Source organism: Apteryx mantelli, chromosome 8 (assembly GCF_036417845.1).
Source record: "Apteryx mantelli isolate bAptMan1 chromosome 8, bAptMan1.hap1, whole genome shotgun sequence".
Taxonomy (NCBI): domain Eukaryota; kingdom Metazoa; phylum Chordata; class Aves; order Apterygiformes; family Apterygidae; genus Apteryx; species Apteryx mantelli.
This window is the reverse complement of record NC_089985.1, coordinates 32,022,028-32,035,668: the sequence shown is the minus strand read 5'-3', so window position 1 is coordinate 32,035,668 and position 13,641 is coordinate 32,022,028. Positions and strand designations below refer to the sequence as shown.

At 44.1% G+C, this 13,641-nt stretch overlaps 2 protein-coding genes across 4 annotated transcripts; one reads left to right on the top strand and one right to left on the bottom strand.

Moving 5' to 3' along the window:
* Nucleotides 1-305: 305 nt before the first annotated feature.
* Nucleotides 306-11,080, top strand: IPP (intracisternal A particle-promoted polypeptide). The gene is made up of 8 exons (XM_067301173.1): nucleotides 306-622; nucleotides 831-1,262; nucleotides 1,576-1,731; nucleotides 3,139-3,306; nucleotides 4,531-4,668; nucleotides 4,994-5,116; nucleotides 5,822-6,042; nucleotides 7,073-11,080. The coding sequence occupies exons 1-8, from the start codon at nucleotides 331-333 to the stop codon at nucleotides 7,295-7,297; spliced, it is 1,755 nt and encodes a 584-aa protein (XP_067157274.1). The 5' UTR covers nucleotides 306-330; the 3' UTR covers nucleotides 7,298-11,080.
* Nucleotides 9,837-13,580, bottom strand: TMEM69 (transmembrane protein 69). Of its 3 annotated transcripts, XM_013944430.2 has the most exons (4): nucleotides 12,779-12,937; nucleotides 12,458-12,520; nucleotides 11,068-11,820; nucleotides 9,837-9,900 (listed from the first exon to the last, which is right to left on the bottom strand). In XM_013944430.2, the coding sequence occupies exons 2-3, from the start codon at nucleotides 12,500-12,502 to the stop codon at nucleotides 11,086-11,088; spliced, it is 780 nt and encodes a 259-aa protein (XP_013799884.1). In that variant the 5' UTR covers nucleotides 12,503-12,520; nucleotides 12,779-12,937; the 3' UTR covers nucleotides 9,837-9,900; nucleotides 11,068-11,085. The 3 variants fall into 3 exon arrangements, with proteins under 3 accessions (XP_013799884.1, XP_067157276.1, XP_013799883.1); XM_067301175.1 differs by lacking the exons at nucleotides 9,837-9,900; nucleotides 12,779-12,937 and adding an exon at nucleotides 12,948-13,580 and having other exon boundaries at nucleotides 10,229-11,820; XM_013944429.2 differs by lacking the exon at nucleotides 9,837-9,900 and having other exon boundaries at nucleotides 10,229-11,820.
* Between the last annotated feature and the right edge of the window lie 61 nt (nucleotides 13,581-13,641).

Here is a 13,641-nt window from a genome sequence, read left to right as displayed (position 1 = left end):
CCGCCCTCTGCGCACGCGCCGCCGCCCTCTGCGCACGCGCCGCCGCCCTCTGCGCACGCGCCGCCGCCCTCTGCGCACGCGCCGCCGCCCTCTGCGCACGCGCCGCCGCCCTCTGCGCACGCGCCGCCGCCCTCTGCGCACGCGCCGCCGCCCTCTGCGCACGCGCCTCATGAGCGGTGCAGCCGCCTCCCCCCCCCCTTCCCCGCCCGCTCGCGGCGTGTAAGGGCAAAGCCGGAGCCGCCGGCGCCAGGCGCGCATGCGCGACCGCTATCCTTCAGGGCGGTGTGGGGGAGGGGGGCCGCCGCCGCCGCCGCCGGAGGAGGGAGCAGTATGGCGTGCGCCGCCGCGGCGCGGGGCGGCGGGAGCCCCTTCTCCTCGGACCGGCACGCCCGCCTCCTCCTGGCCCAGATCAACCGGCTGCGGGGCGGGCAGAGCTTCTGCGACGTGCGGCTGGAGGTGGGCCCGGAGGCGTTCGCCGTGCACCGCCTGGTGCTGGCGGCCAGCAGCCCCTACTTCGCGGCGCTCTTCGCGGGGGGCATGAAGGAGTCCGGCCGCGACGTGGTGCGGATCGCGGGCGTCGAGGCGGGCACCTTCCACACGCTCCTCGACTTCATCTACACAGGTAACGGCGGGGCCCCGTGCGGCGGCGCGCGCGCGCTGGCAGGGGGCGGCGGGGGCCGCCGAGGTGGCGGTCGCCCAACTGCCGTGCCCGGGTAACGGTCGCGCAACGGCTGCGCCCGCCCGGCAGCACCGCGCCGTGTGCGCGGGCGGAGGGTGCCGCGTCCTCCGCAGCCGACACCGGGGCCCCGTTGTGGTGTGCGTGCCCGCAGGAGTGGTGAGCATCGGGGAGCACAACGTTCAGGAGCTGATAGTCGCCGCGGACATGCTGCAGCTCACCGAGGTCGTGGAGCTCTGCTGCGAGTTCCTGAAGGGACAGATCGACCCCTTGAACTGCATCGGCCTCTTCCAGTTCTCCGAGCAGATTGCCTGCCATGACTTGTTGGAGTTCACCGAGAGCTACATCCATGCACACTTCCTGGAGGTGCAGAGTGGGGAGGAATTCCTGGCGCTGACAAAGGAGCAGCTGATTAAGATCCTGCGAAGTGAGGACCTAAGCATAGAGGATGAGTACCAGGTTTTTATAGCTGCAATGCAATGGATTCTGAAGGATCTGGCGAAAAGAAAGAAACATGTAGTAGAAGTACTGGAGCCTGTTCGATTCCCTCTGTTACCAGCACAAAGACTCTTAAAATACATAGAAGGTAAGTGAAGGAAGGAAAGGAAGAATGTCAGATATTTGTGTGAACTGTGTGTTGTTCAGGGTTACTGGGACTTATTTTTCTTTTCTTAGATTAATAGTACAATGAGTGGAAAGAATTACTTTACATCAAACAAGTTGCATTTCTTAACAAATGAGCACAAGCATATTTTAAAAATAAGTTTTTGAAAAAATTATAAAGATATGCTTAATTTGTCTGCTGCTTTAGGAGAAGCTAGCAGCTTTTTCATAGATGAGTTAGTCATTGTTGTTTCTGTTTTTTTCATTATGCCTTTTTTGATCTTCTACATCTCAAGGTGTTCCAGATTTCAGCCTTCGGGTGGCCCTGCAAACTCTGTTGAAAGAATACTGTGAAGTCTGTAAATCTCCCAAAGAGAACAAGGTCAGCAGTTTTCTGCAAGCTTCTAAAGCTCGTCCCCGGAGGAAAGCCAGGAAGTACCTTTATGCAGTAGGTTAGAATGTGGCCGTTTGAACTTTGTAAAACAAACGATATAGTAGTATCTCATATTACAATACCGAAAGAGATACTGAGCTCTCTTTGTTTGATTAGAAGATACCAAAATATCAAAATGGTTCATTGGGCAGAGTTACTGTGTTAGTTGCTTTCTGCTTAGTGTTGCAGAAAAGGGGAGAATTCACGTTTTGTATCATCATAACATGGTATTCAAAGCCTAGATTTGCCTTTCAGAAGTTATTTGCCTTGGATAGGAAGTTGCGAATCGGCAGGAGATTTGCCAGTGTTTCACTACTAGAATGGTGTATGCAGATTTGCTGCACTCTTTGTTCTTCTAAAGGTTATATTTTTCCCTTTTTTAAAATAAAACTTTGCAAAAGCAGCAATACCTTTATAAAGGCAAAGTATGTATAAACAATCCTCAGGTCTTTTGAGTTCTGGATTATACTAGTTTTATTTGACTATGTTATTTGTTCCAGACAGGAAATGCATCAAGTGAAGATAGTATAAAAGCATGTATGTATTAATAAAAAAAGTGACTTTAAGTATGTTAACAATTGCAAAAGCATCACGTGATTAAGATCAAAGGCTTGATTGCTTCCTTTCTTTCCTTCAGTGTTTTATTGAGGGATCAGTAAGAAGTTATAGTTTCTATTTCAAAGAGTCACTGTGGAGAATGGGAGGCTGATGCCTGCATCTTTCAAATGAAGCTGAACCAGAGATAAATTGACTTGCCAAGATCCACCAGAAAAATTGCAGCAGAACACAGGGACTAGACTCCCTGTATCACAGAAAGCAATACTCTGCCTTGATTATAAAACTGCCTGATCTGCTCAGGTTGATACTGTGGTATTTGAAAGGAAATCTTTTCTCTTAGGTTTACAGTTAGGATATTTTAGCCTTTAATAACCTGGGCAGATTTTTTTTCCGCCCATTAAACTTTGTTGCCAAATATGTGACACAGAGCATTTATCGAAGACGTATATTGAAATTTTCTCTGACCAGAAAATTCCAGTTCACATAATGGGATAACTTGAATTTTTTTGCAACTTCTCAGCAAAGCTGTAGTTTTGCATTGGAGAGGAATACTCCTGTTTCACCATGTGGGCAGTAACACCCCCTTTAGGTAGCATAGGCTGTTGGTTGGTCTCTGCGTTTTACTGAGAAAATCAGTAATATGTAGTCAGTAACATTTGTACTGTGGCAGTGAGGTGTTCAGTTGAGCAACCTGCAAGATGACTGTTCTTCCAGGTCTGCTGGAGAAGCAGTGCTACTTGAAAAAGTTTGATTCCTACTAAAAGGGGCTAATGCCGGTTATTGTAGGTTTTCCTATGGTTCAGGTATAGGAGCAAGAGGATGAATGCGAAGCTCTTACTCTGTTATGGCCTTTCTACTTGCTTTCTAGGTGGATACACCCGACTGCAAGGAGGACGCTGGAGTGACAGCAGAGCCCTCAGCTGCGTGGAGCGGTTTGACACCTTCAGCCACTACTGGACCACGGTGTCTTCTCTCCACCAGGCCCGGAGTGGGCTGGGTGTAGCTGTTGTGGGAGGAATGGTCTATGCCATTGGAGGTAACAGCTGAAATGAACGCTTTCCTTGGGAGGGTTCACAGTGCTAACAGTAGAGCCCTGTCCTGCTATGTAAAGCATTTGTGTACTTCTAAAAAGAAAAGACTGCCCCTAGAAATTCCCTGAAGAATTGACCTGTATCAGAGGCATTGTCATCTGGACTGTGACTTGATGTCAGAATGTTGAATAGTTTCCACATGTTTTAGGAACACTTACCCTATGGTGGTACGGTAGATTCCTGCTTCTTAACTATAGTGGCAGAGTATGGTTGGTTGGTTGTTTGTTTTGTTATTATTCTGTTAGCTTTAAGGCAAGAATTGATAGGTACAGAGGTTCCTTTCCTCACAAATGAGTTAACTGTGGTTCAGTAGCCAGGAAAATTTTGGTGCAGTGTCCTTTACTGATTTACTGACTATATAGGGAATCAGTGTTATATGCTTTAATTTGAGCTGAGTTTGTTCCTGGGAGAAGGGCACGTGGCTACTATAGAAATCATGGTGGAGACTTTAAAATTATTCTTCTTGTAGGTGGTTCTGAGGAACACAACAGTAGACAATGCAGCCTTTAGATTTAATAACGGTTGAAATTGGGTTCTGCCATTCTTTACCATCACTGCTCTATGAATGTGAGTTTTGGGCTCCTTTGGCCATTTCTTAGCTGCTTTTCCCATATGGCATAGTGACTCACAGGTTAAGCATATGGATATGTGCAAGTGTACTAAGAGGTGTTTGGTATACTAGTGGTGCACGAAGCCCACAGAAATAGCAGTTCCTTTCTCTTGGCTAGTTTAGCAGAAACCCACAGCATGAAAGACAGTGGTACAGAACAGTCCACTTGCGGTCTGCCTGCTTGGAGAGATTTGTTTTGTATGTTTTCACAAGGATGTGACAGGTAGCTCTACCTGCCCATCATTAAAGAATGCATATGTATATTGTTTTTCTCACTGCAGAGCACCTTCTGTGGTCTTGAAAACCCTATCAGTTGTGCTTCAGAGTAAAGTGTGTAACGCTGTTCACTCCTCTGATGTTTTCAGTAAAGTTTCAGGGAACTATTGCTGAAAGCTGTTTCCAGTGGTGATTCTTTTGTTACTTTGGCTGTTTGGCTAGCTAAAAGAAAGATCTTGTATTCAGATGTTGTTTGTTCTGGAAGAAGTTGAAGAATGGTTTTATATTTGCAGTGCAAAACATTTGTCATTCCCCTGTCTTCATTTTTGTTCTTATTATCCAGGTGAAAAAGACTCGATGATTTTTGACTGTACCGAATGTTATGATCCTGTTACAAAGCAGTGGACTGCTGTGGCTTCCATGAACCATCCCCGTTGTGGACTGGGAGTGTGCACGTGTTACGGTGCTATCTATGCTTTAGGTAACTGTTTTGTTTCCCCTATGCGAAGCTGATTTTAAGGGTGTCAGTTAATGGAACTTGTAAACTGATTGATTGTAAATATTATACCTTTGTGTTGCAAATCTAAGTTTTGAAAAACGGTTGTTCAAATGAACAATAGTATAACAAATCTTTGTGGATTGATTATTGCTCAGTTATAATTTATTTCCTTTGCAGATTGCATGCTGTTATACCACACCTGGTTTCAAAATTAATGTGTCCTGGAACAGTGTTCAATATGTCTAAAATTCAGTTAACACACAACTTTGTGCACAAAATTTTTTCCTGTGTTTGCTGTTGCTTACAGGCGGCTGGATTGGTGCAGAGATTGGCAACACAATTGAAAGATTTGATCCTGAAGAGAATAGTTGGGATGTGGTGGGAAACATGGCTGTGCCCCGGTACTGCTTTGGGTGTTGTGAAATGCAAGGTGCGTATTGGTAAACTCGGATCCAGAAAGAGGCCTAAGAGTGATTGGGTTTTGTTGGATGTTGAAACTCTGAATTTTAGTTGTGAATTCTTACCTTTGTCTTGTACTGTGCTGTCAGTTGCACAAGCTGATGTATCACTCTTGTGCCCCACTTATTTGTCCTTCTGGTACCATTTTTATTTCTACAAAACTCAAAGGCCATAAAGTTCTCTTTCAGTCTCCTTCCTTTTACCCCTTAAAAGAAGTTTCTACATGATCATCGGTATGGTTATCCAACTAACATATTAGCAGTTGACTGTCATTCCTGGCAGTGGTTTTATTTATCTTGTATCATTGTCTGTGTGTCTGTGGGTATCTGAAGAGTTGCTGCAGGTCATCTCAAGACAAACTTGTCTAAAGACTTGATGTATAAATGTGTTTCTTAAGTATTTGATTCAGGCCTGCCCAGCAGTTGCAGGCTTCTGAATTCTTTACCCTGCATTTGTTTAAATTAATGCTGGCTTTCATGAGAGCTTCTAGTGTTTGAGCTTCTTAGTTACTTATTTGAAAATTTTAAGTATGTTATTTCTGGACAAACAGATGATTTTATTTGGGACTCTTAAACCATCATAATGCCAGGCTGAAATGGGTATTGTGACAAACATTTTCTTTCTTTCAGACCTATCTATTATGAAATCTAACATAGGGAAAACCCTATTTCTGCAGGTTTGATTTATGTTGTTGGCGGTATCAGCAATGAAGGAGTAGAGTTGCGTTCTGTTGAAGTCTATGATCCAATATCTAAACGTTGGTCTGAGCTTCCTCCAATGGGAACCCGAAGAGCGTATCTTGGTGTAGCTGTTCTCAACGATTGTATTTATGCTGTGGGAGGCTGCAATGAATCTCAAGATGCACTTGCCACTGTAGAAAGATACTCCTTTGAAGAGGTATGGTAGAGTCCCTTTCTTTTAGAAATGTCGATTGCATCAACGTTGTGTACGATGCTATAGGGATAGCCTGTTTCTCTTCTTTAAAAAGGAAAAAAACTGGGATGTTGCACAGCTGGGAAAACTCAGTTTGCTAGAAGCAATTTAAAACAAATTCCATTTCCTCTTCACTGTTAGCTGTTAATCAGCGAAAGCCAAGCTTCAGTGACCTTAGGGTCTGTCTGTGTCCTGACCAGTCTGTAGAATTTTTCTAATCTTATTCTGAGTAATGTATTTATAAAGACTGTATGCATTCTTTTGAGTAACTGAAAGCTAACCAGTACTGATGATGCATAGATATACTGTAGTCTGCTAAATGCTCAGAGTTAGGATGGGGGGATGGGAAATAGATTCCTCTTCTGCAACAGAATGGTCAATACTCTGACTAGAGAGAGAAAAACACCCGAAAAAAGTAAGAGCTGCCCTTTGCTGCAAAAACTGGTGGTCTGTCTTCTGCATCAAAATGTAGTTATATTCAAGCACAACTAGAAAAATCACTTTGAACACTTCTTATTTTTCAATAAGATGTGAAACTAGTCCTGGCTACTATTGCTTGTGCACGCTGCTCTTTGAAACAGTAGTGTTAAACAGTTCCAATGTTCCATTCTATTTTGCATTTGGAATTGAACATAGTTCTCCTTATTTCCCATCGAATTGTGTGCCATTCTCTGTCTTGGAGGTAGACTGCGTCTTGCAGTGACTGAAGGAAGGGATGGGTGTATGTATAAATAGTATGTGATCTGTTCTTTAGTCAGACTTGTATGATTTGGACTACTTGTGAAAGTGTTTAAGAGTTTGTGCTGTCATTCTAATCCTGATAATCCTCTCAATACCATACATGTACAGTATTAGTGTAACAGTATTTGAGCCTGTGAAGTGCTTGCTTAGCAATCTTTGTATACGTTTCAGTACTTAAGCTTAAAAAGTTATTCTTATCAGAATTGGGGCCTTACCCTAAAACTGCTTGCTGACTCTTCCACCTTCTCATTAGGAAAAGTGGGTTGAAGTTGCATCAATGAAGATACCAAGAGCTGGTGTCTGTGTTGTGGCTGTGAATGGATTTCTTTATGCCTCAGGAGGTCGTGCTCCCAGTCATGATTTTGCTGCTCCAGTAACCTCTGACTCTGTTGAAGTGTATAACCCTCATATGGACAGTTGGACTGAAATTGCCAACATGATCACCAGCCGCTGTGAAGGAGGTGTAGCTGTGCTGTAAAAAAGAAGGAAAATCCCCTGAGGAAAGAGTGAGTTTTTACCTCCTTGGATTTCCGGTTTCATTCACCAGAAACCTCTTCCATCAGCAGGAGCTTTAGTAGAGGCCATGGAGGAGTAGATTAGAGGGCTCTTCCTGAGCAAAAGGAAATATTAAAACTCTTGGCCCTGAAAGTAAATTGGCTTGTGCAAAGTCTGTTTCAGGAAGTGCTCTGCGAAGAGTAGGAATACCTTTTATGACTGGATTAAGCTCACTGAAACAAATGGCAAATTAGCCCTGAAGATACCTGATTCCAGCACATAGAAATGTAAATAAGAGCAGATTGGCTACTTGATTAGTATTAGTTGTCCTTTTCTGGCAGAAAACAATGTAGAAAGGATGAAAGATGGAGAAGGCTTGGTACTGGCCCTGATATATTTGATGCTGCTGGGCATAGGCATTAAATATGAATTGGATAACTACTTTCCTGCTACCCCACTAAACTTTAGTGATAAGTGACTGAGAATTTCATGTTCTGAAAGGTTTTTCTCACAGTTGTCATATTGTCATTCCATTTAGCGCAGGCTTTTCTTTTCAATGATATCAGTGATGACAGTAGAGCTCCTGTTCATTAAGCTCTGATGAATTTTAAATGGAAATGCTATTCATTAGATTAGCTGCTTCATTTAGGACTGTTCTTAATACAAAAATTTAGCAAAAGCCTCTTGCCCACATTCCTCCCTTACTTGAATGTGTTTTACTCTATGTGACATGCTGAGACTGGGCATTGGAACAGAAGCTGTTCTACAAGGTACACATGTTCATGTTTGCCTCATCTTGTATCCTGCCTCTTCCAAGTTCAAGTGGATGTAGCTTTTTGTGATAAAATTAGTTGTATTCTGCATTAATGATGCTATTAGCGTGTTTTGTCTAAAGGATTTTGTGTTTAGCTTGGATGCTTCGTAGAACAATATTTCTAGCAATTTGTAACTATTCCTAGATTCATCTAATTAACATTGTCCTTGAAGCTGCCTTTTGCACAATATGATTGCCTTGTCTGCACAGCTGTGGATGAGTGAGGTAGGACTCAGAGTCTGAAATAAGGCTGCTCAAACTTTGACGGACAGTGTTATTCTAGAACAGAAAACCACAACTGGAATGTCACAAATCAGGAAGCCTGCACTATGTAGACAAAGGAGCATTCACACCATTTAGGTCAACATCCCCTGTGTAATATTAACAAATTAATGTATGAATAAAAGCCTCCAAGGTTAGTGTTGTAAGTACCTTAAGAATCTAGGTTTTGCATTCCAGCATAGGGTTGGGAGACTGCTGTGCTAAAACATGCTGTACGATGGAGCATTCATATTGCTGATCTCTCTGTAATCTTGTATGTGCTTTTACTTCAAAAAGGACTTCTTATGCCTATGGACTAATGCCTATTCCCCCCCAACCCTCCCAAAAAAGTTGAAGCTAGTTGCTTTAAACAGCTTTTCATAATGAAATGCATATTCCTACTGATGGTGAAATGCTCTTGTACAGGGTGCTTTCCTATTGTAGTAAGCTGTATCACTGCTGCTCTTATCTAATAGCTGTTGTTTTACCGGGAATCCTGTTTCCCAGTAGGACACTAGGAAAGATTGTTTATAAATGTAAATGTTTACTGTTTTTAAACTGCAGGTTACACACTTCCATAGTGAAATATTTATGCATTTCTTTTCTCAATATAAAAACACTCAGGCTTCTTGGAAGTGTGGCTGCCTTGCTAACTGTGTGTGTAGCCCTCTCTGGGCCCAAATGACAGGTAATATTTCTTAAGCTTCCTTCTTCACACTTCATGACCCCTCTTGAACTGTTTGAGAAACATTACTTTAACTGCATTTTATTTGTTTGGGAGTTACTAGTTCACTTCCAATCTCATCCCATAAACTTCCTGGTTTAGAGCAGCTGGAGGAAATCAGTTGTTATGTGAAGCTACCTTCTCCAGTTTTTGTGATTACATAGTAAACTGACTTTCACTGAAACATGACAATTGTTTGATACTCAACACCTCTTCCTTTGACTTTGGGGCCAAAGGAAGTACTCTTCTCTGGACCCATTCAAACAATTGCCATGGCTGAGTAAGAAAGAATAAAAGAACTGTCTTAATTCACAAATTCAATTTTACTTCCTTTGTATTCAGAGAGTATGGAAATACATCACTGTTTCAGGGATAGGATGCTGTTAACATGTCAATTTGAAAGTTTGAGGATTATGTATGTATGTGTTTCCTCACATAAGAGGAAGATGGCTCCATCTTTAGGATAGGCTTTTTTTAAAAAAAAACCTCCTGTTCTTTGTAGAATGAATAGATACCAAGTTTAAGCTACAGTAGGTGCTTTGTTCTTTATTGAGCACATTGAGAATAGTACTTTGAGAGAACCATGAGGATTTCCTAAATTGGTGCTAAGTATGTGTCTGGATGTAATGTTTTGGCTTTCTTCTTGCATCTCATAGTGTCCTTAAACAATACTTAAGATGAAAAGCCTACAGTAAACATACACACATACAACTTCTTAGGTTTCTTGAGGCAGCTGAGGAAGAAGTGTGTGACTTGCTCTTCCTTTCACAGTATGTGGGCGAAGAAGCTACAACATAAATGGGAAGAGATTATACTTTTTCCAGTGTTTTCAACAGTTGGCCCCCTGTGGTGGGTTTGCAGGACATGAAGTCTGTTTCTATCTGTCCCAGGTGCTCAAATTCAACTACTGTGTTGAGGAGGGAGAGGGTGTAAACTCCTTTCTAGTCCCATTATCTGGTCCCTTAGTGCCAGAGGTGGAGTCCTTGTGTCATATCATACCAAGCATCATTTGATAGTACTTTCATTTAGGAATGTGATAGTTCTTTAGGGCTATGTTGCATGCAGCTTCCTTGGCTAGGTAACCCCAAGTCTAAACAAAATCTAGAAACAGCTGGATCAGATATTACTTTTATTTAAACAAGGCTATGCAGGAAGCTAATCTCCTTGTCTCTGGTGGCACCTTACAGAAGATACAAATTTGAAGTTTTCTCTTCTAGCTTTCTATACTTCAACACAATTGCTGGAGGAACTACCTAAGGTAAATGCTGACCTTTGCTTGTCCCTGCAAACAACCCTTGCCCTTGGCTTGTTGCTGGAAACAAACTTTGCCTTGCCTGGGCTTTGGTACCTCACTAGTGCTTCATTGCATAGCACTTTCAGCATCTTCTCAGCTGAAGTGAGGCAGAGTTTTGTCTTTTTTCTTTTTTTTTTCCGCATTTCTACAAAATAGCAACTGAACCTGTATGTACTTCTCTTCCGTTTCCCTAAATAATAAACTACACTGGAGACAGACATGTCTTCTCAGGGAGCAGGAGTTGCTTCACCTTGCTTTCACCTTCCTTTAGAACTTGTTCTAAAGGCTACCTGATAGCGACATGATTGTGATGGCTACATGAGTGTTCTACCCAACACAGAACACTATCACATACTACAGTTAACTCGGATACTTCAATAATTCAATAAAGCAATTCATACTCTTGTCAGATGAATCTCCATTTTAAATTCATATGGCAGTGACAACTTATCTCAATCAGAAATGATGCTTTATTCCACAGGTAAGGCCAGATTCATGCCTGCCTTGAAAGTGATCAGTATTTACAATCCTTCCCTGCTAAACTTGCCAAGAAGCTGTTTGCTTCTGGTACAAGCATCTTGAACATTGATATCTTATGACTTCTAAGCACAAACACTTTTTTCCCTGGAATTCAATACAAATGGCTTAACAAATAAATACCTTTTTCCTCTAATTTTCTTATTTTGTGTTCTTCCATTTGTTTGTGCTGTTACTTAGCTGCTTCTCTGAATCAATTGTCTTCAGTGTTGCAGTGGCTATTAGTGACAATACTGCCAACACTGTTACCACTACCCTCAGCGCTTTAAACCAACTAGGATAAGTAGGAAGAAGGCCAAGGTCATAATGTAGCGCTATGCCTAAGCCCATTACAAGCAGGATTGCACCATGGGTGACATCTTTAAAAAGTAAGGCTTGCCAAGCAAATAAAGGAGGAACTGTACTGTTAGCCAGGTTCAGCCAGTCTGGCTTGGCTGGACTGTTTTCTGGGACAGCAAATCCCCACCTGATTCCTCCTAGGAAAGAGACTATTACGGCACCATATGTAATCTGAGCAAATGCCAGCTCCGGGTAATAGGTCCCTTGGATGGCCATTACCAGTGGCACAGAAACAAATGGAATTAGCCCTGCAAGGCTTAAGTAAAGGGCTGGCTTTGGAGAATCCTTTAGTGACTTCATACGGTATTGCATTGGGTCCAAGTCTTTGGTCTCAGGTTCTTTGGGGGGTTTTTTCTTTAAGAGGGGAATAGAGGTGTGAAATGCCTGGAGCTTGGTTGCATATATCGATGCTCGGTTGAGGCTCGGAGATCTTGAAAGAAGACAAACATCTCTGTGCAGGTGGAGGATGAGAGGAGAAGAGTAAGTTGTCTTATTCTTTCCATACTGCAGCAGTCTGGGACCAGTTAACTTCTGGAGCTGCAATTATAAAACTTGTACTGAACACCTTGCAATGAAAACTTTTTATCCTACAGTTACCTAACTTAAATGGGAAATTTTGTACCAAATAGTTTTCCAGGTCAAGGTCCCCCACAGTTGCCCTTCCCCTCAGTTTTGGGATGTTTTTAACTTAACCGGTTAACTGACATGGCTTTCATAAGTAATCTGATGAAGAGCAGCTAGGTTCTTTGTAGTGAATAAGGAGATCTGAAAGATATGTATATCCACCTATTCTTCCAACCAAACATTCTTTAGGCTTTGTTAAATTAGATGTACCAATCCTTTTCAGAAGTCCTTTTGACAGAAGAGCATGAAATGATTATAGAAATAGGACAGTTGTCAACCCAAAAACTAGCTACTATCCCCTCAACACTATACAAAAACAAAGATAACGGGAGCTGGGGAAAGCACTTTGGTCACTAAAACTTGATTTTTATAAAAGAAATGTCTTAGTTTTGGCTAAACACTGCTGTAAAATTAGGAATTCTCTCAGAAAAGCTTATTGTGATAAAAGCACACCTACTCTAATGTGTAAGTCACCTTTTTTCAGTGCTCCAATTATATCTTTTGCTGTTCTATTTTTAAAGAAAGAGCAAAAAATGCTTCAAAAACTTACTTTGAAAGGTGTCTGGAAGCAGCATCGTTGTACAAGATGAAACATACTTGCTTTATCAAGGCCCTAAAACAAAAATTCAGGAGACAGTCTGAAACTGATGAATAGCTGAGTTTGCGTTATGTCCCAAGTTAAGTCAGAGTCTTATCAGTTGTAAGACTCTTTGTATACTTAAATACTTTATGCATTCTATCCTTATTTACCAGCTACAAGATATTTTGCTTCAGATTGCTCTATGAACTGAAGTAATAAACTTGTAATATAAACTTGTAAAAACGACCCTCAGCTACTACAGGGTGGAAACCTCATTACGCTCAGTTGTACCTGAGCTACTCGAGAAGGGACGAAAGCGAAGGGGGAAAGGCGAGCAGGGGGAGCGGGGTGCCCCGCGCGGCAGGGCCGGGGCAGGAGAAGCCTGCACGGCCGCGGGGCCGAAGCGGTTCCCCCCGGGCTGTGCCCGCCGCCAGCCCCCGCCCGGCACGGCGGCACCCACCGGCCCGGCCTCCGCCGCTCTGCCTCGGCTCCCGGCGCGGCCCTGCAGCCTCCTCGCTGCCGCAGCTTCCGGTGCCCCGGGAGGCGGCGCCGGCGCTCGGCGGGGAAAGTCCGGGCGGGAACAGGCGCTGCCGATCTCGTTCCGCCGTGCCCGGGCCGCGTGCAGGCGTGCGTGACACCCGCCCGGGATCCCGGGATCTGGAGTGCTTAAAAAAGGGGGACGACAGAGTCAAAAAGCAGATCCTCCACCAAGGGAGGGGAGCAGGCTTGTGTCTGTGCCCGCTGTCACTGCAGTAACTCGGCTGGAGAAAGGCGTTCTCATGCAGGGAGGCTCTTCACCAGCTCTCGGGCGGAGGCGAGGAAAGGCCCTGGGTTTGGCGTGACTCTTCGCACGAGTGTCAAAGGCGGGCTGCTGCTGCTGCCGGAGCTGCGCCGGGTCTGCATTCCTCGCCCTGCAGCGAGCGTCCCCGGACCCCCGGGGCTTGCGGCTGCTGGTCTGGCTGGCAGAGCTGCTACAAGGGCCTCTGCTTCCTCCAGGGTTGCTGTGTTGGTCCGCTGAAGGGGGGCTAGCGCCCGCTCCCCCTTTTTAGTTTTCGGGATCTTCACCGCGGGAGAGCGTCGCTCACGCGGAAAGGCGTGGCGGGCTCGGGGCGGACTACAAATCCCAGCCTGCACTGCGGCGCGGCGCTCCGGCG

Coding starts and splice junctions, on each gene's coding strand:
- IPP (XM_067301173.1), top strand. CDS start 331: ATGGCGTGCGCCGCCGCGGCGCGGGGCGGCGGGAGCCCCTTCTCCTCG. Junction 1,263..1,575: donor ACTCTTAAAATACATAGAAG/GTAAGTGAAGGA, acceptor CTACATCTCAAG/GTGTTCCAGATTTCAGCCTT. Junction 5,117..5,821: donor TGGGTGTTGTGAAATGCAAG/GTGCGTATTGGT, acceptor CTATTTCTGCAG/GTTTGATTTATGTTGTTGGC.
- TMEM69 (XM_067301175.1), bottom strand. CDS start 12,502: ATGTTTCATCTTGTACAACGATGCTGCTTCCAGACACCTTTCAAA. Junction 11,821..12,457: donor GCTTCCAGACACCTTTCAAA/GTAAGTTTTTGA, acceptor TTATAATTGCAG/CTCCAGAAGTTAACTGGTCC.